Source organism: Cololabis saira, chromosome 10 (genome assembly GCF_033807715.1).
Source record: "Cololabis saira isolate AMF1-May2022 chromosome 10, fColSai1.1, whole genome shotgun sequence".
Lineage (NCBI taxonomy): Eukaryota > Metazoa > Chordata > Actinopteri > Beloniformes > Belonidae > Cololabis > Cololabis saira.
Genome location: NC_084596.1, coordinates 40,359,863 through 40,381,227, shown reverse-complemented (window position 1 = coordinate 40,381,227; position 21,365 = coordinate 40,359,863). Strand labels below are relative to the sequence as shown.

At 42.7% G+C, this 21,365-nt stretch overlaps 1 protein-coding gene across 1 annotated transcript in view; it reads right to left on the bottom strand.

The window, feature by feature from the left end:
- Positions 1-12,843: 12,843 nt before the first annotated feature.
- Positions 12,844-21,365, bottom strand: part of LOC133452088 (BMP/retinoic acid-inducible neural-specific protein 3-like) — a 46,976-nt gene continuing 38,454 nt past the window's right edge. Inside the window, exon 8 of the mRNA XM_061731284.1 lies at positions 12,844-14,150. Within this exon, the coding sequence (XP_061587268.1) occupies positions 13,031-14,150 (1,120 nt within the window). The 3' untranslated portion in view covers positions 12,844-13,030. The remainder of the gene's footprint in view (positions 14,151-21,365) is intronic.

Genomic DNA, 21,365 nt, shown 5'->3' with positions numbered 1-21,365 from the left:
AGAATTCGCTCATATTCCGATTTTTAAAAACCTGAAATCCTTTTCTAACTGAATATTTGGTCATGTTTAGCCTAACGGGATTTCCCCATCAAAAGGAACAGGAATTTGTTTTCTGCTCATGTTCTTTTCGCAAGGAATCTTGGTCTTTTGAGTCCAGGAAGCGAGATACGGAAATTCTCCCGCCAGTCGGCGTCGGTGAACTCCATCATTAGCACCCGTTCCCACCAGTCCTGACTGCACCTTCATCCAGAGTCCGGGCTGCTCTGGTGGAAACGGAAAGCATGGATATGGATAGCTCAGCTCCGACTACGTTTGCCATTTCTTCACGTTCTCGCCTTCCATTAATGAAGAAGGCAACAAGAATAGTGTTAAGTCCTGGTGGGTCGGTGTTTTTAACCCTTGTCTTTTAAGGATTGGCCATTTTAAGAGACATTTCTCCACCCTTGATTTTATGTTAACATTCTTTGCACAATAAATGTTTGTTGGTGCACCCTTTGTATTCGTGGGTTATTAAGTACTGCTCACCCTCGAAGGACCGAAGAGTATTTCCTTGGGGTCTTTGGTTATTTTATCACCATAACTTTACAGAACCACCCCTTTGACACTAGTCATCATATCGTTTCTCTCTGAAACACATGTTAATGCTCAATAGTACACATATATGGTTCTTTAATATATTTGCATTATACTAAGATACATTCATTTTCAATGGCTTTTGTCCTTAATGGCTTTTTTCCCCCTTACATTACTTTTACTTTTATACTTTAAGTAGTTTTGAAACCAGTACTTGTATACTTTTACTTGAGTAAAAAACTTGAGTTGATACTTCAACTTCTATATACTTCTATATTTTTAAACTCTAGTATCTATACTTCTACCTGAGTAATGAATGTGAATACTGAAGACACCTCTGGTCAGTACCAGCACAAAAGCGCAAAAGAAGGCGACTTCTACTGGGCTGTTGATTATCCACCGTGCTGCTGTTATTGTTGTTGTTTTGAATTTGGATACAGGAAGAAGAAGCGTAAATGACGGGAATTGCGTCATGAAGTTCTCCGTGCGTCGCTGGTTTGATCCAGATATCCCGAATGATTAATTACCATGTAAACAGGGATAACCCTGTTTGCTCACGCATGGAAACTGAATATTCCGAATGTTTCAGTAACCGGAATATTGACCTTAACCCCAATTTTGACAGCATGTAAACGTAGTCACTGATACCAACCTACACCACGTCTGAGCTTGGCTCTTGGACTTTTTGGCCGATAATGGACTGGATGGTTCATCAACCGTTTCATCAACAGTGACCAGGTCTGGAATAGTGATGGATCTGACCTCAAAACACAGTTCTAGTTGGTTCTGGTCTCCTCATGAGCTGCGCTTTCTGTTGGGTTTCATGTTCTCGTTTCCTCAAAGCCTCTGTCCTGATGGTTCTGCTCTGCTACTGTTACAGGTTGTGCTTTGTTGATCTTCTTCTTGTTTTAGTCTCGCAGTTTTATTGTGAAGCCTCTGGTCACTCAGTTTATTCTTTAACTTATTTCCTGTTTTACTTTGACAGCGTTTTCTTTTTTGTTATCGCTGTTCTGGTCCGTCTTAAAGGAGCCGTCTGTAAGAAATGTCCAAAACTGGTACTGCAGTCACTTTCAAAATATTGTTGAGCGGCGTGTACCCTCCCCCTCCTCCCCCCGACCAGAGGTTGCCAGGTAGGCTGCAGAATGCAGCAGGAACGTAGGCTGCCATGGCTGCCATAATTAGTGCCGAGCTGGCAACCCGGATGCAGAAACAATACTGACTTGGTGATTGGGAGATAGGTGGAGGGTGGAGCTTCAGAAACAATACTGACTTGGTGATTGGGAGATAGGTGGAGGGTGGAGCTTCAGAAACAATACTGACTTGGTGATTGGGAGATAGGTGGAGCGTGGAGCTTCAGAAACAATACTGACTTGGTGATTGGGAGATAGGTGGAGGGTGGAGCTTCAGAAACAATACTGACTTGGTGATTGGGAGATAGGTGGAGGGTGGAGCTTCAGAAACAATACTGACTTGGTGATTGGGAGATAGGTGGAGGGTGGAGCTTCAGGCCAAAACAAAAAATGACAACATAAACATCAGTTGAGGGCTGCAACTCCTCTTTTTAAACTGGAATATCCTGGCTTGAGTGCTGTTGTAAGTGACATAAGTATTTGAAATGAACATGATTTTTAAATGTTTGTTGACATATCGGGGTCATTTTATGATTCGTTTTATTATTGCTCTTACATACAGCTCCTTTAATCATCCCCACTGTTCCTTGTGTGTGTGTGTGTGTGTGTGTGTGTGTGTGTGTGTGTGTGTCTCTCTTTTCTCCGTTCCTCTGCACTTTGTTCTCTAGCTCTTTCACATATTTTGGTTTCTGGTTTTCAGATATGCCTCATTTTTATTTTTGGTTGAAATGAACAACGTTATCTTCTCCTGCTCTCTCCTCTGAGCACAGATATGTCAATCCTGTCTTTGAACACGGTGAAGGCATTTTCTTTTCTTCTTCATCTTAAAGTTTTGAGTGAGTCTTTTGCACGTAGCCACGTATTTAGTGCTGGACAACGAGTTCTCGCACTAATCCCCGGGCCTTGTAGTCACATCAGTTACTGATAAATGATGGTTCTCGGTGCAGTTCCACCTGAGAGATCAGAAGTCAGCGGAGTGCAGCCGAGGCTCACGCCCTTGCTCTTCCTGCACTGAAATTCATTCAGATTTCTGAAATAGTTATATTATATTAGGCGCTGCGGTGGAAGAAATTTGCAAATCTCTTCCAATCTGTCTTTGTGATGCATCGTTCTGAAACATTTCAGTGATTACCTTAATGGTGGAGGTGTGGAGAACCCGAATGCAGAGGACGGGCAGGCAGAAGTAGCAATTACAGCCTTGAATTTTAAGAAAAAGCACCTTTCTGCAAGTTTCTCAAACGGAATAAGAATAGATGAATACATACAGACACATAGAGAGGTGAATAAGTGAGCAGAAGAACATAATAGGAAAGACAAAACTATATATACACTCACGGGGGCTGACGCGACATGGGTGTTCACAATCAGAGGAGGCAGAACAAATGCAGTCAAACCTGATCATTTTTGAAACCACATACCACATAACTACTAACTCCACTGATAGAGAGAAATGACCCTCAATATTTGCAGATTTATACAAAAAAAAATACTGATCAGCGGATAACAAGGGCTGCTTTTTCAGTTCCTGATAAAAGAGTGGCTGGCCAGAAGTGCACATTATAAAATTCGGGGGTGTATTTGAAAGAAGCGAAAGAGAATATTCAGTGGCAATGCCGGCAGCGCTCTCAGCTTTACAGTCCGAGGAACACGGATCAGCAACCGCAGTTGGAGGCGTGTGTTCATATATAAATAATGAATACACATATATTATAGAAGTGGTGCAGCTGTTTTTTGATTGGAAGTTAAACACATTTGAATCCCGAACTGAAATGAAATTGGAATGTGATGCTCAGTAGGGCATCTCCAGCTCCTTTCTGATGACGAAGGCTATGTCAAACTGACAACCTGCAGCTTCAGAGGAAGGGCTCTCCGCTGGCTTCTGAAGCGAGCCGTCTGAGCGCTTCTTGACATATTGTCAGCTATTATTCCTGATGCCTCCTGTGGGATCATCCTCTCCATAAGCTCTCCCTCCCCAAGCCTCAGCTGCTCGCCGCCACCGTGCTTGTTAACCAGACACAGACATTAGTCTACCTTATGGCTCTTCAGAGGCTCGTGAGCAGCGGCGCCGCTGGGGATTCTGGGTCCCACGAAAACAGTCTTTACAGAGACCCCAACACAGCAGCGACATTTCTTGATGCTCTTTTACATACATACATACAATAGCTGGGAGCACATGAATCTGTCATATGATGGAAACACATTTATTATATAATAATAAATAATAATAATAAACTTTATTTATATAGCACTTTTCTTAACAAAGTTACAAAGTGCTTCCCAAGAACAATAAAATACATCAAGATAAAAATACAGTGCATAGTGGATAAGAACATTAGACAGCAATAACCAAGTCTAAAATTTATGGAAGAGTATTAGGGGCATGCAGGGGAAAAAATATTTGAGAGGGGAAGATTTTTTTTATTGTGCACTTCGAGAAAAAAGTCGAAAAGTCGAGAAAAAAGTTGAAATGTCGAGAATAATGTTGAAATACAATTTCAAGAATAAAGTCAAACTTTTTTCTCAACATTTCAACTTGATTCACGAAATTGTACTTCAACATTAATATCGACATTTCAACTTTTTTCTCGACATTTCGACTTTTTTCTCGAAGTGCATAATGAAAAAAAAATCATCCTCCTCTAAAATATTATTTTTATTTTTATCCTGCCTGGCCCTAATACTGTTCTGTAAAAATTAATACTAATATTCACACCACAATAAAAGCTTTTCTAAAAAGGAATGTTTTTAGTAAAGATTTTAATGCAGTGGGGGATTTAGCTGACCTGATCCCAGCAGGTAAAGAGCGCCTGTCAGGCTGGTGTGGTGAGTGCCCAGATGCAGGAGAGCGAGGCAGGAGTTCAACGAAAAACAAGGTTTATTCCACAAAAGGCAAAAAACAAAGCGCTGCTTGGCAGGATCAAAAACAGGGATCAAAAGACTGGAGCGAAAACAGGCAGGAGACATGGAGGGAAGCACAGTACGGAACCACAAGGAGCAAGGGAATGACAAGACCAGATATACACAGGGGATAACGAGACACAACGAGACACAGGTGCAGACAATCAGGGCAGATGGGACACAGGCGGGGCAAAACAGAAACTGAAAGACTGGGGGGGAAAGTCAAACCCTGACAGCTCCAAAGTTTGGGGGCCAGGACTGCAAAAGCTCCATCACCTTTGGTCACAAGTCGGGACCTGGGAACGATGAGAAGGCCCTGGGAACGATCAGAAGACCCCTACTTGCTGATCTGAGGGAGGCCCTGGCAGGTAGGGGGTTAAAAGCTCTTTAAAATAGGGCCTTAAAAGTCAGCAATAAAAGGTTAAAATCAATGCGATATTGAACAGGAAGCCAGTGAAGGGGCGACAGAATTGGAGTTATGTGTTCAAATTGTCTTGAGGCAGTGATCAGACGAGCAGCGGCGTTTTTCCTATAGTATTATAGGAGTATTATAATATTTCCTATAATGTAACTATTTGTAAAAGCATAGTCACCAACATGAGAGCAGTCCCCCCAGTCTGCTGCACACACCACAGATTTCATTTGTTAAAAGGGTTTATGCTTTTTAAATATCTGCCACCCCCCACCCCCCCATCATGGTCCCCTAGAATCCGTCTCCTTTACCGTTTTCAGCGCCGTAGCTCACAAGCCCACCAACCCACCGGGACTGAGGCCCCCTTTACACGTAGTGAAAACGGTGGTGTTTTCATGCGTTTTGGCCGTTCATTTACACAAAAACTAAGCTCAAAGTCACCAAAAACGATAATTTCTGAAAACTCCGGCCAAAGTGGAGATTTTCAAAAACTCAGTTTTCACGTTTGCTTGTAAACGGAGGGAAACATTTAGGCTTCAGAACATCACATTATTCGACAGAAACGTCACCAGCGTCATTTGTGCGACCTGTGTTTACAATTTGTTTGGCCACCGTCAATATTTTCTTGTACTTTACCTGTTTTATATGCTAAAGTCACACTTAAAAGTAACTCCACTTCTCTGTCACTCCAAACGAAAGACTCTCATTCCGTCTTGGAAGTAACTGGCAGTCAAGGCTGATTAATGGTTCCACGTTACACCAACGCGGAGACTACGGCGTAGGGTATGCGGCGACGCGCAACGTACGTAGGCTACGCCGTCGATTTAACGCGGAACCATATTATTCAGGCTTCACACGTGTCATTTGTTTATGTTTTTTTCCAGGATTCTGATTGGCTAGCATTCTCGTTACACTGCCCCCTGTAGGTTTGGCTGCTCATAGCACCTTAACAGCATATTTATCCGGGTTCATGTAAACGAGGGTATTTTTCGAAACGTAGAGGGGGAAATATCCGTTTTTGTAAAAACCTGGCTATGTGTAAACGTGGCCTGAGTCTCAACTTAGTTTCTGCCAGCACTGGGCCTCTTAAAAAGAAATATCCTGATTGTGAGATACATATAATTGATTCTGTGCTTGATATGGTGTATATTTGGATGTTTGGAATGACCACCACCTATCACAACTGACCTATTGGTAAAATCTGCACATGAAACGCAGGTGAGAACCGTGGAGGTCGGGTACCAGTTCCCCAGGGACCACAGCTGGGACATCTGGAGCGTTCAGGTTCATGGAATAACACTGCAAGAACCTGAACTCTCATCGGTTTTATTGAGCTTATGCCTAAAAAGTTTTAAAAAGCTCTGTGGTACTTATGATAGTGACTCCAGGTATTCCCAGAGGATGGACAGTGAAGCTTATTTTATTCCATTTCTTAAATCCAAACAAACAGAGAGCTAAATGGCTGCTTTGGATTAAGCTGCCAATTTATTGTCCAGAAGATTACACTGCGTCGCATTTAGCAGATGCTTTCATCCAAGGCGACTTACAACAGAGGGATTCAATCAAGCCTCAGTAACAAAGTAGATCACAAAGCAGGTGCAGTTAAATCAGCATTCAAATAAGGGCAGCTGAGACAACATTTAAGAGAAGCTTACATAGTCCAAGAGAGAAGCTGTTAACGGAGGGAGAAAGTTCTTTAACATAGAGGGGGACGACGCTCTTGTGGTCACAGGGGACTTGTCCGACCAAAGGCAGCCATTGAAGCTCAGAGAACAGAGATGTGACGTGTGCACGTCTGGGTTGATTAAACCCAGAAGCCCCGCCACGGTCCGGACCTTGTGTAGCGATTTGATCGCAACAAGCAAGATCAACATGAATGTGTACAGATGTGTGTGGATGCCAGATAGTTAAGACTCGATCTGAAGGTATGCCTTTCCAACAGAGGTGTCAAGTAACGAAGTACAAATACTTCATTACCTTACTTAAGTAGAAATTTTGGTTATCTATACTTCACTGGAGTAATTATTTTTCAGACGACTTTTTACTTTTACTCCTTACATTTTCACACAATTATCTGTACTTTTTACTCCTTACATTTTAAAAACAGCCTCGTTACTCTATTTCCTTTCGGCCTTTAAAAATAACTATCCAGTTAAATTGCTCCATCCGGTTAGAGTGAATTTGGTTGTGGTTGTTTCAGATGTTCTTGTCCAGTTTTGTTCTTACATCCGTTCCCTCAGATTCCTGCAACTAAACTTGGTTGTACATTCCAATAAAGGTTAGGATAAATGATAACATGCCTCTGAAGTTTGACTTTTTGCACCATTACAATACTTATAGGCAACTAGTCATCATATCTGCTGCTCTCTGAAACACATGTTAATGCTCAATAGTACACATATATGCTTCTTTAATATATTTGCATTATACTAAGATGCATTCATTTTCAATGGCTTTTGTCCTTAATGGCTTTTTTCCCCCTTACATTACTTTTACTTTTATACTTTAAGTAGTTTTGAAACCAGTACTTTTATACTTTTACTTGAGTAAAAAACTTGAGTTGATACTTCAACTTCTACAGGAGTATTTTTAAACTCTAGTATCTATACTTCTACCTGAGTAATGACTGTGAATACTGAAGACACCTCTGCTTTCCAAATGAAACACATTAAAAGTAAATTCATTTCAATCTTACCCAGTGGTGTGAGAACGGTGCCATGTGACAACAATCCCATGTTGTCACCTGGGATTGTGACGACTGTAAGACGAAGCTTCATCTGTTCCCACTGCGATCTGGAAACCCTCGCCTTAGTTTCACCTCTTAACCAAAAGTATCTGTTACACATCCCTAACAAAAGGAGGTCCTTTGTGTCTAAAAATGTCTCTAAAACATATGGGGACAAGATTTTCACACAGGCAGTTGTCATTGCTAAACTCTAATCAACATTTATAGATTGTGGTCATTGATATCCGAGTTAGCAGCAGTTGCTAAGGGGGACGGGACTTGACGATAAGTCAATTCTGTCACGTTGTTTGAGGTGGCTTTGATCTGAAAGTGGGCAATATCACAGACCTGGATGGGAGTATACTCATCCCATTTCCCATCGTGAATTCCACTCATCTTCCCTTCATGCTGCGTTCGCTGTAACTCTGAAATATGTAGCACAAAGCTGCAAGACTGATTTCAAAGGGTCACACCCCTTTGAGCCGAGTGGACTCCACCCCCTCAGACCTGGGGCTATGACCAGAGCTATAGAAGCATGTTGTGAAGTTTAGCTCTGTGATATTTTAACTGATGCATGGCGCAGCATGCTTTTGCATATGTAACCTTGAGGATGTGCCGATACACAGGGGCTTCAATTAAAGAGGCCAAGACGGTCAGCGTGGGTCAATCTGCCATTTATTTTACCATGAATAAAACTGTAAAATACCACAGTCAATGAAGGAAAAGATAGACAGACGTATCACGGCTGGGGAGCCAACCACTCACTGCCTAGGACGCTGGGAGTAAAGTAACTATCAGAAATATCAAAGAAAATAAACATAAAATACTAAACTAAAATAAACGACAGTCAGTGCTATGCCTAAAAGTAAAAGAAAGCACTGTTAAAATGTTGTTTGTAGGACGTGTTGTGAGGTTTACATCATCTTTTACATACCTCTATATTTTAAAACAGTAAAAGTTTCAGTCCTACAAACAGAGAGACCCACAATTAAAATCATTAAAATACAAATACCTCAGGGTGCATATACATGCACCCCTACGCAGAGCCGTCTGGGAGATTTGTGAGGCCCTGTGCGAAATGGCCGGGGGGGGGGGGGCCTCGTGCGTGAGCGTAGCGAGCGCGCGCAAAATTTTTAGGTTTTTCGGGTTGGATCGGGTGTCTATATGCCCAATTTTAACTCTCCAATTAGCAAAATACTGGATACCTTCCCCTGCCTCATCATCATTTGACTTGCCTCGACGCGGGGCCCCACGGCTGCTTGAGACCCGGTCGGATCGGTGATTTTTGTAACAAATTTATCAAACAAGCCTTTCAGAGAGGTATTAAACTCCTAAACTAATTTTCCTTTTTCTTCCCCTGATGGAAATTTCCTGAATCTGTCTCGTTCTCTCGACATTGTGTGAAAGTTTGTTCCACACTCCACCCGTCTGGATCAGAGCAGCTTGTGTCTGCGCTTGGTCTGACACAGTTGTATTGAACAACACACGCGCATCATTGCACATATATTTATTGATATGCACAGACTAGTACACATTTAGAAAGTAATGGAACGTGACTGTTGATATTTATAAGGGAAAAAACGAAAAAAAAACGAAAAAAAAATATATTTTTTTTTTTCAATTTTTTTTTTTTTTTTTTTTTCAAAAACGGCCCATAGCGCGAGGCCCCTTGGGGCGCGAGGCCCCGTGCGGTCGCACGGTTCGCACACCCCTTGCGGCGGCCCTGCCCCTACGCTACCCTAACAATAAAACTACTACAGTAGACATAAAATCAAACAATGCTAAAAACCCCTAAATGTTCCTTACCACGGGGCAGAGAGTCAAGAACACCCTGTGTGACACCCTGCGTCACACCTGCTATTAATCAGCGTTCCTGTGTTCCTCTGATTGGTCCCTCCACTGACCTACTGCTACACATAGTACGTACTTTTTAAGTGAATAAGACTGACATGAAACACAAAGGCTAAAAAAATCAAAAGCATTCTACGGGATCCAATAGAAAAGAAAAAGACTAGATAAACCGTGGAGCTCTGAGCAATACCAAACTGAAACATCTCCAGAATGATCTAAATCTGGAGGCACGACTTCTTCTGCAGGATCTGGGCAGGTCAGCAGCATCCTGTGTCTTTGAACTGCACAGCACCGCGTCAGTGTGTGTGGATGAGAAACAAGTGGCAATGAGAAACAGCGACAGGCCGTCACACAACCAGGAGTGAGAGGAGAGGCATATCAAAGCCCACATTGTTCTCATTAAATCTTTCAGGTCTTGTCGCAGTCACATCCATCCACGCGTCATTATTTCATGCTTAGCTCTTTCAAGTCCACACCACTTTCAGCCAAAGCACTCAAACTGTGAAAACTTTACATCACAAAACCCGTTAAATACTGTATATAAAAGCAGCTACTGAAGCCTACGAACTGCACCTGAGTTTTAATTACTTTGTTGGCAGGGGTTTATGAAGTTTGCATTAGCCCCGCTGCAGTCCATGCGTGTCACTGCAGCGACACAGACCATGCACACCTCCTCTTCCCGCTCTGTAATGTTACCTTATTGTTTGCGGGTGGCATTCTTTCTCTCTTTTAATTGCTTGAGGGGGAGAGACTTGAATATTAAACCAAAATAAATGTGCATATAACTACTTCCCGTGTCCTTTGTAATTTTATATAAAGACTGTTTTTTGTGACCCGTCTTAACCTGCATATAAGCTCTTGAAAGGTTTGTTCCTGAGCTCAAGAGTAAAGAAATCTGACTTACAGAGAAAATCAAGTATTTTTACAGTCTGGATAAATAACAAAGCCTCATCTGCAAATAATAACAGGGCTGAACTCTGACTGCCGGGATGGTTGCCAGCATCAAAGTGAGAGCCTTGGTTTTGCGTGCTATGCTGTCGTCCTGGTTGAAATGGTCAGTATGGATTCGACCCGAACTGGGCTTGATAATTACTAGTGTTTGCCACATTCAAACACCAGCATTTCATCTTGTTTTTTTTTTCAAAACAGATCTTTCTGACAACATGGAGCTATATTTTTTGCCCATTCCAGCTCTGTAATGTCCCTTCAGTCGCCCCCCTCGGCGCGCAGCGCTCTCATTTATGTTGTTGTCTTTTTGCAGCGACTCGACTCTCAAGAGATTTCAGTACTTCTGCCTTCAAACACACAATTGCCTCTTGAATCAGACAGCAGCTCTTTCTTTCTCAGTAAATGATGTAGGGACAATGAAGCCGAGTTTATTATATAAAGAATTTTAGAAATAATAATTTTGGTGTAAATATCTTTTTTGAAATTCCATTATTGTAATGGATTATAATTTATTATCGTTCAAATAAACTTTGTTGCTTACATTTTCGAATATTTTCAGTTGCAAGCGATGCCCTCTGAATCAAAAAGAACCAGAAAAAAAAGTTTGAGGTTTTACAAACTGATCTGTGTGATAAGGAGAATATATTTAAACCAAAATAGGCTGGGATTATGAGAAACTTTCCTTTTGTTCTTTCCCCTGCACCCCAGAGATGCTCTGGACGGCTTCCAGCAACACTGAACTGCATTTTCACAGCCAGCTGCCAAATATCGTTTAAAATTATTTAAGAAACGCAGCAGATGCTCACTCTTACACTCAAGGAATCAACCCGTTACTGGGACGCGGTCCAAATTCCGTATCTTCTCTGCAACACTACCTTCTCCCTGCAGTGCAAGGTTTTGGCATATCAAAAATCACTGCTGCAACTTCTGCAGCATACAAACTTCCTTCTAACTTTTTAAAATGAGAGCAGAAGAAGGAAAAAGAAAAAAAAAAGAAGGGAAAAGGCTGGCTTGTAAAAACAGCACTATAAAGGAATGTCTGATAACTCAGAAACAGACTTACAGCCTGGAGATGAGGCTCCGTCTCAAAAATTGGCTGTAACATTGAAAAATCAATGTTTCAGCTCAAAGGCAGCGTGTGGAAGTGGTGCTAAAACTTGTAATGAAATCAATGCCTTGAGCACAGTTTTAAGCTTTGCCAATCGATCCTGTGCCGCATAAACCTATTTAACTGTAACGCTCCGGCGCGATGCATCATGCAGTAATGTAGATGACTGGAGAGTGGTGGTGGGTGAAGTGTGTACGCAGCAGCTCATTTCACAATCAAAACTGCATCAGCAGCCTCGTCCACATTCATTCTGAATGACAGCATCAGAGAAAATCGTGTCCGCCTTTAATCTCGGGGGAGAAATCGTCGGGTGAATCTTGATGAAGCCGTGTCTTTGCTGTGAGCTTTTGCTCAGACGCCGCTCTAATCAAAGCCGCGCCATGCTGCTAGCCCGTGGCTCCACTGTCCAAGGCCCTCAGGGGATTGAAGTTGATTTCCCTTTTGGCTGGAGGCCGCTCTTAAGAGAGGTCCAAGCTCTCGCCGCGGCGCTGGGTGAGAGCGCCATCCTCACTGATACCTTGTTTACTGTTGTTTGATGCAAGGCATGTCTCTCCAGCTCCCCAGCTCATCTATCACAGTAACTGTGAATGGCGTAGGGGGATGGACAGAGGAAGAGAGTAAGGCTACTCCCCTACTCTCCCTTCTCTTACTATACACTTAGTAATGTGTGCCAAGGCTATTCCCTGAATAGAGAATAGAGACCTTGTGTTCTGAGGCTCCAGATGGGCAAAAAAAAACAAAACAACACAGCACACACCACTAGGACTTCGGTGTGGGACGAAGCTAAAGTTGCATGAAAAAAAAAAAAAATGGAAAGGTCATGAAGACTGTTTTGGTGAATGTCAAGGTTGTGTGTAAAAATCATAGAAAGGGTTGCAAAAATATATAACAGGCAATGCCGCACATCCTCTGCATAAGGCGGTGATTAAATAACGCTGCGTCTTCATCAGGTTTTCCTGCAATATAGACTCCAGCATGAGCTGGTTTCTGCCTGCAGCTACAACCTTCTACTCTAATAATGACTCACTGCAATAATACAACTCCCCTTCAAGGATTAATAAAGTATTATTGAACCGAAGTGGAAATGTTACGTGATAATAATGTGATTCCTGATGAAGCAGAGCAGAGATTTTGGGTTGGGTTGAACTTTTAATGACAAAGAACATTTTAATGTAAAAGCCATTTTTCATCAGGGGAATTTATTCATAAAACTACAATGAAAATTTGAAAAAACAAAACAGAAAACAAACATTGAATTTAATTGCACATTGTTTATATACAGCACAGTCTCATACAATATATCACGCACTTGAAACAATATGATCCAGCTGAGCAAGTACACAACCTGTCTGAAAGAAAAAGTACAAAACATGGAGCCGCAGCCATTAGCTGCACAGTTTATTGGCCTCGTACTCTGTGTGGTTTGGTTGTCTGGCACTGAAAGCCTGCAGGGCAGTGAGTATCCTGGTCACGTCTGCGCTGGACAGTTTGAGCCTGTGGCGAAGCAGACAGGCGAACAGATCCATGTGCGGCGCCCCTGGAGGCGAGAGGCGGTTAACCCTGTAGCGCAGCTCCACCAGCTGCAGCAGCGCGGAGTCCTGCGATCCCTGAGTGTACGGGTAGTCTATCTGCAGGATCAGGTCCTGGATGGCCTCGGGGTCAAAGTGCACGCTGTACCCAAACAGCTGCATGCTGTTGACTTTCATGTAGCCGATGTTGCTGGACGGCTCCGGGTCGTCGGCGGGCTCGTACTGCTGTGACGCGTTCCTGCCCGCAGCGTCCCGGACGTGACTCCGCAGGTAGAAGTGAACCGTCTCAAAAAAGCTCCTCCACTTGTTTCCCAGAGTCAGAGTCCAGTTGTAGCAGTCCAGTGGGATATCCAGTTTGGTCCGCTGCCAGTCAGGGTAGCCGTGCTGACCTATAGGCATGGTCCAGCTTTCCGCATGGCTGCCCCCGAAAGGATTGACAAACAGTGACAGCGTGGGCTCCAGGGTGCTGTTTCTGGTGAGGCAGAACTGCAGCGCGAGGCCGAGCAGCATGTGAACGCGGTTGGACTTGACGCGGTTGCTCTTGAGCGTGAGCAGCATCCTCTTCCTCCAGGAGGGGTCGAACCACGTGTTGACCCGCACGTCGTTGCTCACGAAGACGGCGTGCAGAGCGATGCGCGGGTCCCGCCGCTGCAGCAGGTAGCGCAGCTCCAGGTCCTGCAGGTCTCGGTCGCTCTCCATGCCCAGGTAGGGGTCGGTGGGGTCGGGCACGGCGGGCCTGCAGGTGCCCTGGGTCAGGGTGAAGCCCGGGTTGCAGCCGGAGCAGCGCGTGCGGTTCTCGGCGGAGCAGGAGGCGCAGCGGGGGCCGTCGCCCACGGAGCAGGGGATGAGGCCCTGGCAGGGCGGATGGCTGTAGGGGCAGGAGCAGCTGTGGCTCCGGTGGCTGTAGGAGCCCACCTGCTTGTTCTCGCTGCAGTACAGCATGGACAGAGCCAGGCTCAGCCAGGACTGCAGGGGCCTGAGGGAGACAGGACAAAACGTTTCAGCTCAGGTTTACAGATGCAGCAGCGTGTCTACAAGATAATACGTTGAGTCATTTTACAGAAGAACATTTTGCTCAAGACAATGGCCACGGTTACATGATGTTTTTTAAATAATTCAGAATTAAACTATTTTCTACGGAGCCCCTCTGGTGACATTTGAAAAAAATAAAATAATGCGTGGCCACTAGGGCTGCACGATTCTGGACAAAATGAGAATAACGATTTTTTTGCTTAGAATTGAGATCACGATTCTCTCACGATTTTTTTCCAATATAAAATTTATTGCACTTATTACTTTAACTTTGCAACAGCTGAACAAAAATATAATAACAATAAACATCTCTTGTCTTCTTTACACAAACCTTTGAATAATTTAAACAATAATAACAATTTTGAACAATATTTGTTCCTCCCTGAGTTGAACACCCTTTCAGAAAGGGGACTTGTAACAGATCCTGTAGTTCTGAGGCAACAAATTATTCCTCTGGCTGCTTTTTGCTGTAACAGCTGACATTGAACATAAAAACAATAAACATCTCTCTTGTCTTTAAATAATTTTAACAATAACAATTTTAACAATATTTATGTGCAATATGTGTCAGGTGATGAGAAAGGTAGATGTTTCTCCAAATGTAATCCACAATCATTAACAAAATATAACAAACATGACAACATGATAGTTGACCATGACAGGACTACAACAACCTAGAACATAGGCCTAGTCCTTTTTTTTATGCAGCCATCTTTAAAAAAAAAAAAAAATCTTTTTTTTTTTAAATCGTCGTCATTTGGAAATGAGATTGCGTTCAAGCATGAATCGAGATCGCGATTTTTTAACGATTAATCGTGCAGCCCTAGTGGCCACGCATTAATAACTCGTGGCCACGCATTATTTTACTCCTGGATGGCTTTATAACCTACTGTCTGGACTTCGTGGATGCAACTTCCCTGGTGGGATGGTTATTCATCATTAATAACGGTAATTATAGTCTATTTATATTAAAGAGCAAGAGTATTGTCATGGCGAGTGTAGTAATAACATGTGACATTTGAAAAAAAAAAAAATGTGTGGCCACGCATTAATAACTCGTGGCCACGCATTAATTATCTCGTGGCCACGCATTAATAACTCGTGGCCACGCATTAATAACTCGTGGCCACGCATTAATTATCTCGTGGCCACGCATTAATAACTCGTGGCCACGCATTAATAACTCGTGGCCACGCATTAATAACTCGTGGCCACGCATTAATTATCTCGTGGCCACGCATTAATAACTCATGGCCACGCATAAATTATCTTGTGGCCACGCATTAATAACTCATGGCCACGCATAAATTAGCTCGTGGCCACGCATTAATAACTCGTGGCCACGCATTAATTATCTCGTGGCCACGCATTAATAACTCGTGGCCACGCATTAATAACTCGTGGCCACGCATTAATTATCTCGTGGCCACGCATTAATAACTCGTGGCCACGCATTAATAACTCGTGGCCACGCATTAATAACTCGTGGCCACGCATTAATTATCTCGTGGCCACGCATTAATAACTCATGGCCACGCATAAATTATCTTGTGGCCACGCATTAATAACTCATGGCCACGCATAAATTAGCTCGTGGCCACGCATTAATAACTCGTGGCCACGCATTAATTATCTCGTGGCCACGCATTAATAACTCGTGGCCACGCATTAATAACTCGTGGCCACGCATTAATAACTCGTGGCCACGCATTCATTATCTCGTGGCCACGCATTAATAACTCGTGGCCACGCATTAATAACTCGTGGCCACGCATTAATAACTCGTGGCCACGCATTAATTATCTCGTGGCCACGCATTAATAACTCATGGCCACGCATAAATTATCTCGTGGCCACGCATTAATAACTCATGGCCACGCATAAATTATCTCGTGGCCACGCATTAATAACTCATGGCCACGCATAAATTATATTGTGGCCACGCATTAATAACTCGTGGCCACGCATTAATTATCTCGTGGCCACGCATTAATAACTCGTGGCCACGCATTAATTATCTCGTGGCCAGGCATTGATTATCTCGTGGCCACGCATTGATTATCTCGTGGCCAGGAGATATTAACTCGTGGCCACGAGTTATTAATGCGTGGCCACGCATTATTTTATTTTTTTCAAATGTCACCAGAGGGGCTCCGTAATTTTCCTTCGAATTTACATGGAAATAGTAATTCCAGGTTTACATAGAAAACACGTTTGATCGGCTTCGTCCAATTCCTCTTCAGGTGTGGGGGTTGGGAAGGTTCTGATTGAATAGGGGGGCAGGAAGTTACGTCTACCGGAAGAAAAACAAACTTAGCCGCTACAACTTTGAAAAGCTCACAATTTTGATGTTTCCTGCCATCTGTTCTTTTAATTATTTCCAGGTCCTCTAAGCTATTTATTAAATAAATGGTCTCTGCTCTTGACCACCGTTTACTGCGTGCTGCCATCTTGAAACTTTGTTTGGAAAACCAGCCCAGCAGTAATATAAGGTCATGGAGACAGACGGGCGAGGGAACGAGCAGAAAGAAAGACCGGAATTAATTTAAAGCGGAATGAGCGTATACATGATTGTGGAATTATTCTATTCAGATTTAAAATCGGAATAAACCAGCCATTTACTTAGGAATTAAGTTTAATTCGGAATGGCCATTTTCATTCGGAATTAGGTGTTTACATGGTAATTTTTACTCATTTTAAATCGGATTTAATTTTAATTCTAAATTAAAGAGGAATTAAACTTCCCATGTAAACGCAGACAATGTCCTTCATCTGCGGTGAAAACACTCATATTCAGCTGGATCAGTCTGGATCAGCCAGGAGACGGGTGTTTGAAAACCTTCACACTCATGCACACATTCATTCTCTATCATCTTTTCTACAAGGTCATACAAATTTTAAACCCCTAACAGACACTGGATATGAAGCAGCGAAGCCTTCATGAGTCCCTTAAAGCAACAGCGTTCAATCACTCACACGCTGGCCACATTTCCATTAAAGGTCCTCACAGATTGATTCGGACAAAGCCTCCACATTGACTAGAGAGAGACACCATTTGTGTGTTTATTTTGCAAATTTGCTATTTGTTAAACTTCAATTGAGATATAACAGCATAGTTGCGTCCCTGCCGTTCGGGGAGCCGCCTGACAATATTGCTTTTCTACATTTTCTTGAACTGTTGGAGTTTAACACAGCCTCACTCCACGGTGTCATGTTCAAACGGGGGAACTCAATAAGATGCTCATTCAGATTCATCTCTGAAAATGACTGTAGGAATAGAGAAATAGAGAGATAAAAACTCAAAAGTAGAATAAAAGACCAGATGAGCCCAAACATATTTTATGTGTCATCCGTTGAGTGAGGTTGATGCAGACGTGCTGCTGTTTTGTGGACTGAGGAGCTAGTATTTTGCATTTGAGGGGTTCCCTGAAGGTTTGTGCGATTTAATTAATTTCACTGACAGAAGCAGCTATTATTAGTGAGCGTTGATAAGAGTGCCGTCAGTCTGGCATAAGTAGAGCATTCAGGTGGGAGAGCTGCTGAAATAGCTCAAACAGAAAATCATTCAGTATTATAATAGCCAGAGGTAAGAAATAAATAAAAGAAGAAAAAATAAGCTGATTTGTGCTTAAGCAGAATTTTTATGGATTTGCACTTCATCCTTTTTTCTGACTGGCTTTACCTTTAACTGCCACATTTCAACACAAATGTCAGCGCTGTTGCTTTGCTGTACTTTGAAAGTATTTTTTTTTTCATCACTAAGTGACTTTTTTCCTCCAACATCAAACTATTTTTCTCCATCGTTCTGAACAACAACATTTAGAAAAACAGAGGAAAAACAACTTAACAGGAAAGACAAGAGGGACAATCGGACTGGGTGGAGTGTAAGGACGTGAGGACATGCGTAAGGTACGGAAGAGTGTTAGGGCCATGCAGGAGAAAACATTTTTGAGAGGGGAGGATTTTTTTTATTGTGCACTTCGAGAAAAAAGTTGAAATGTCGAGAAAAAAGTTGAAATGTCGAGAATAATGTTGAAATACAATTTCGTGAATAAAGTGGAAATGTCTCCTCCTCCATCAAATCCAGTTAGCAGAGCGACTGACAGCTATGCAGCAGCAGCCGTAACTAACTAACTAATGCCACTTTCCCACTAATCTCGCCTCAGCCCGGCTCGGCGCGGCGCGGCTCGACGCGGCTCGATGCGGCTCCACCCGTGTGTTTTTCCACAGCCAGATGAGAAGTGGGCAGGTTAGGGTGAAGCTGCTGTGACGTACTCGATTGCGCAACCGCTTTGTTCATGTCGACGCAGATGAGAAATCAGCTGGAGCCGCGAGCGGCTGAGAGTAAAACAGCCCGTCTACATCCCTTTTTTAATTCTCTCGTCAGCCCCCAGGTTTATGAACATCTGCACCTCAGAGTTGGATCATGAAACAGACGTTTTGCGCTTTATAATAAAATCGCAGCGAGCCGCAAGTCGCTCTCGTGCTGACTCCCGCTTCCTGATTCAAACGTCTGACGGCCCTGCCCCCCGACCAATCAGTGGCGCGGAGGGTGGTGACGTTGGAAATAGTCCCTGCTCAGCCCGGATAGAACCTCGCCAGAATGGTTACAGAAATAGTATCGGCTTGGAGCGGCTCTACCCGTCTCAGCCCGAATGCAAAAGCGCAAAACGGGGCCGTGGCGGGTAGAACCGAGGAGAAGCGATACTAGTGCAAAAGGGCCATAACTCACAGCCTTGGAGTGGAACGTTAAGGGGACGTTTCTGAAGTTATGCAACTGCATATGTGTGATACGTGTTTCAAATCAATATCGTCATCAAATTTGGACTTTTTTCTCAACATTTGGACTTTTTTCTCAACATTTGGACTTTTTTCTCAAAATTGTACTTTAACATTAATTGCGACATTTTGACTTTTTTCTCGAAGTGCATAATGAAAAAAAAAATCTTCCTCCCGTAAAATATAATTTTTATTTTTCTCCTGCCTGGCCCTAATACTCTACTACGTATTAAGGACATGCTGACAAGACGGCAGATTTCCCAGCTGGGAACCAGTCAAAGTTAGCCAGATCGGACTCAGAAAGGTGGATTCCCAAATAAACGCAGAACCTTTCACATGTTATGGTGAAAGTACAACCCTAAATCAGTAAAAGCTGTGATGGTACAGCAAGCACAAACGTACACAGTAGTTCTTACATTTACTTTGAACTTTACTCTCAAGACAGTTTGAACACGATGTATTGCATGTTTTTCGACCATAGTACACAGTAGTTCTTCACTATCCAATAGAAGCGGCTGGACCCAGAATTGTCGACACTTTCTCTGGACATGGTTAACATACGCCTTCTTTATTCCAGAGTAAAGTCACAAGTGTTATTTTTGAATAAAGCTCCACATTGCAGTGGTTGACAACGATGTCCCAGAGAGTCCTAGTCCGTGTGGTTGTATCAGCTGTTCTAGATAAACCGTCATCTGAGAGATCAGAGATGTGTCCAGTTCAGGTTTGTTTTTTAGTCACCACAGCCGAGCAGTTCCTCCAGAACGGTTTAATTATTTTATTCTTTGTGAAAATCAATCAAATGCGTTCCATTGTTTTTTGGAAGTGTTTCAGCACTTTTGTTGAGGAAGTGGACGTCCTCCACCTGTCCGTCTTCTCCCCGTTAGGTTCTCCTTGACTTTTTGCAGGTTTTCACTTGAAAATAAAGGACTTGCATGTTGTTCGCTCCGGCCTCTCAGTGTCTTGTATTTGGCTTCTACACCCGCAAAATTGACACTTGGTAAAAGCAAGAACCACCTTAGGTTGCATTTTGCATACTCCACATTGACATTTATGATTTGGGGTTGTATTAAAACATTTCTTTCAGACGTTTAAGCAAACTTAACTAACCATTGATGCTGGTAATGAGCTCACCTGTTTTAGTCGTGGTTGTTGATATTCCTTTGGGTTAATTGTTTCCTAGAAAATAAGACCATTACATACACTGCAAAACCTCAAAATCTTAACAAGAATATTTGTCTTATTTCTAGTTAAAGGAGCATGAGGCTCCTTTTAAGAAATGAGACTCTCTAGCGCCACCCTTCACCACGACGGCCGGCGGGGGTACTGCAGCCAACAGTGAAGCCGGCACGGGAGAACGGGGAGAACGTGCATGCAGCGTCATGTGACGTCACATCCGCAGCCCAGCGCGGGAAAAGCGGCCACAGCCTTGCAGCACATTTTGCAGCACACAGCCTGTTTAAGGCAACGGAGAGATACACTAGAGGGCTCATTCTTTTTGGTTTGGAACGCTTCATCTGACATTATTACTAGAAAACTTAAAACGTATACAATTTTTTTTCATAAATCCAGCCTCAAGTTCCTTTAAAATGTCTCATTTTTAGTAAAAAAAAATCTCATTACACTTAAAACAAGACTCATCACTGGAAAAAGCAACAATTTTCACCTGTTTCAAGTAGATTTTCCCTTAAAATAAAATAAGTTATTTTTCTGGTAATGACTCTTGTTTTAAGTGTAATGAGATTTTTTAACTAAAAATGAGACATTTTAACTAGAAATAAGACAAATATTCCTGGTAAGATTTTGAGTTTTTGCAGTGTAGCTGAATTAATTGCTCCATAGTGTAAAGTAAGCATATATTTAGATTTACTTTAGATGGTGATTTGTTGGTTATAACAGAGAACAAGCGCTTTACATGTATTTTGCTTGTGTTGCTTTACTTCATCCTTTAGTTTAAAAGTCTGTTTCAAGGTTTATTTAGTTGTGGTTTGACTTCCTTTGTGCCGAAGTCTCCCGGTTGTTCACACCTGCGTCTCTGCAGCCCTCATGAGTGCATGTTGTCTTCCACCTTTTCCCTGCCAGTCTGTTTTGCGAACCTGCCGTGATCTTTTATTGTTTAGTTTCTCCCCAGTGGTTCCTCTTGCAGCCTCCCGTTCTCCGGCACCTGGCTCCTTTCTACACCTCATCACGGCTTGATCCTCATCCACGGCCGTATGTAGGAACAGTCCTCAGTGCATCAGGCCAAAATGGTATTCCACTGCAAAAACTCAAAATCTTAACACGAATATTTGTCTTATTTCTAGTTAAAATGTCTCATTTTTAGTCAAACAATCTCATTATACTTAAAACAAGACTCATTACCAGAAAAATAACTTATTTGACA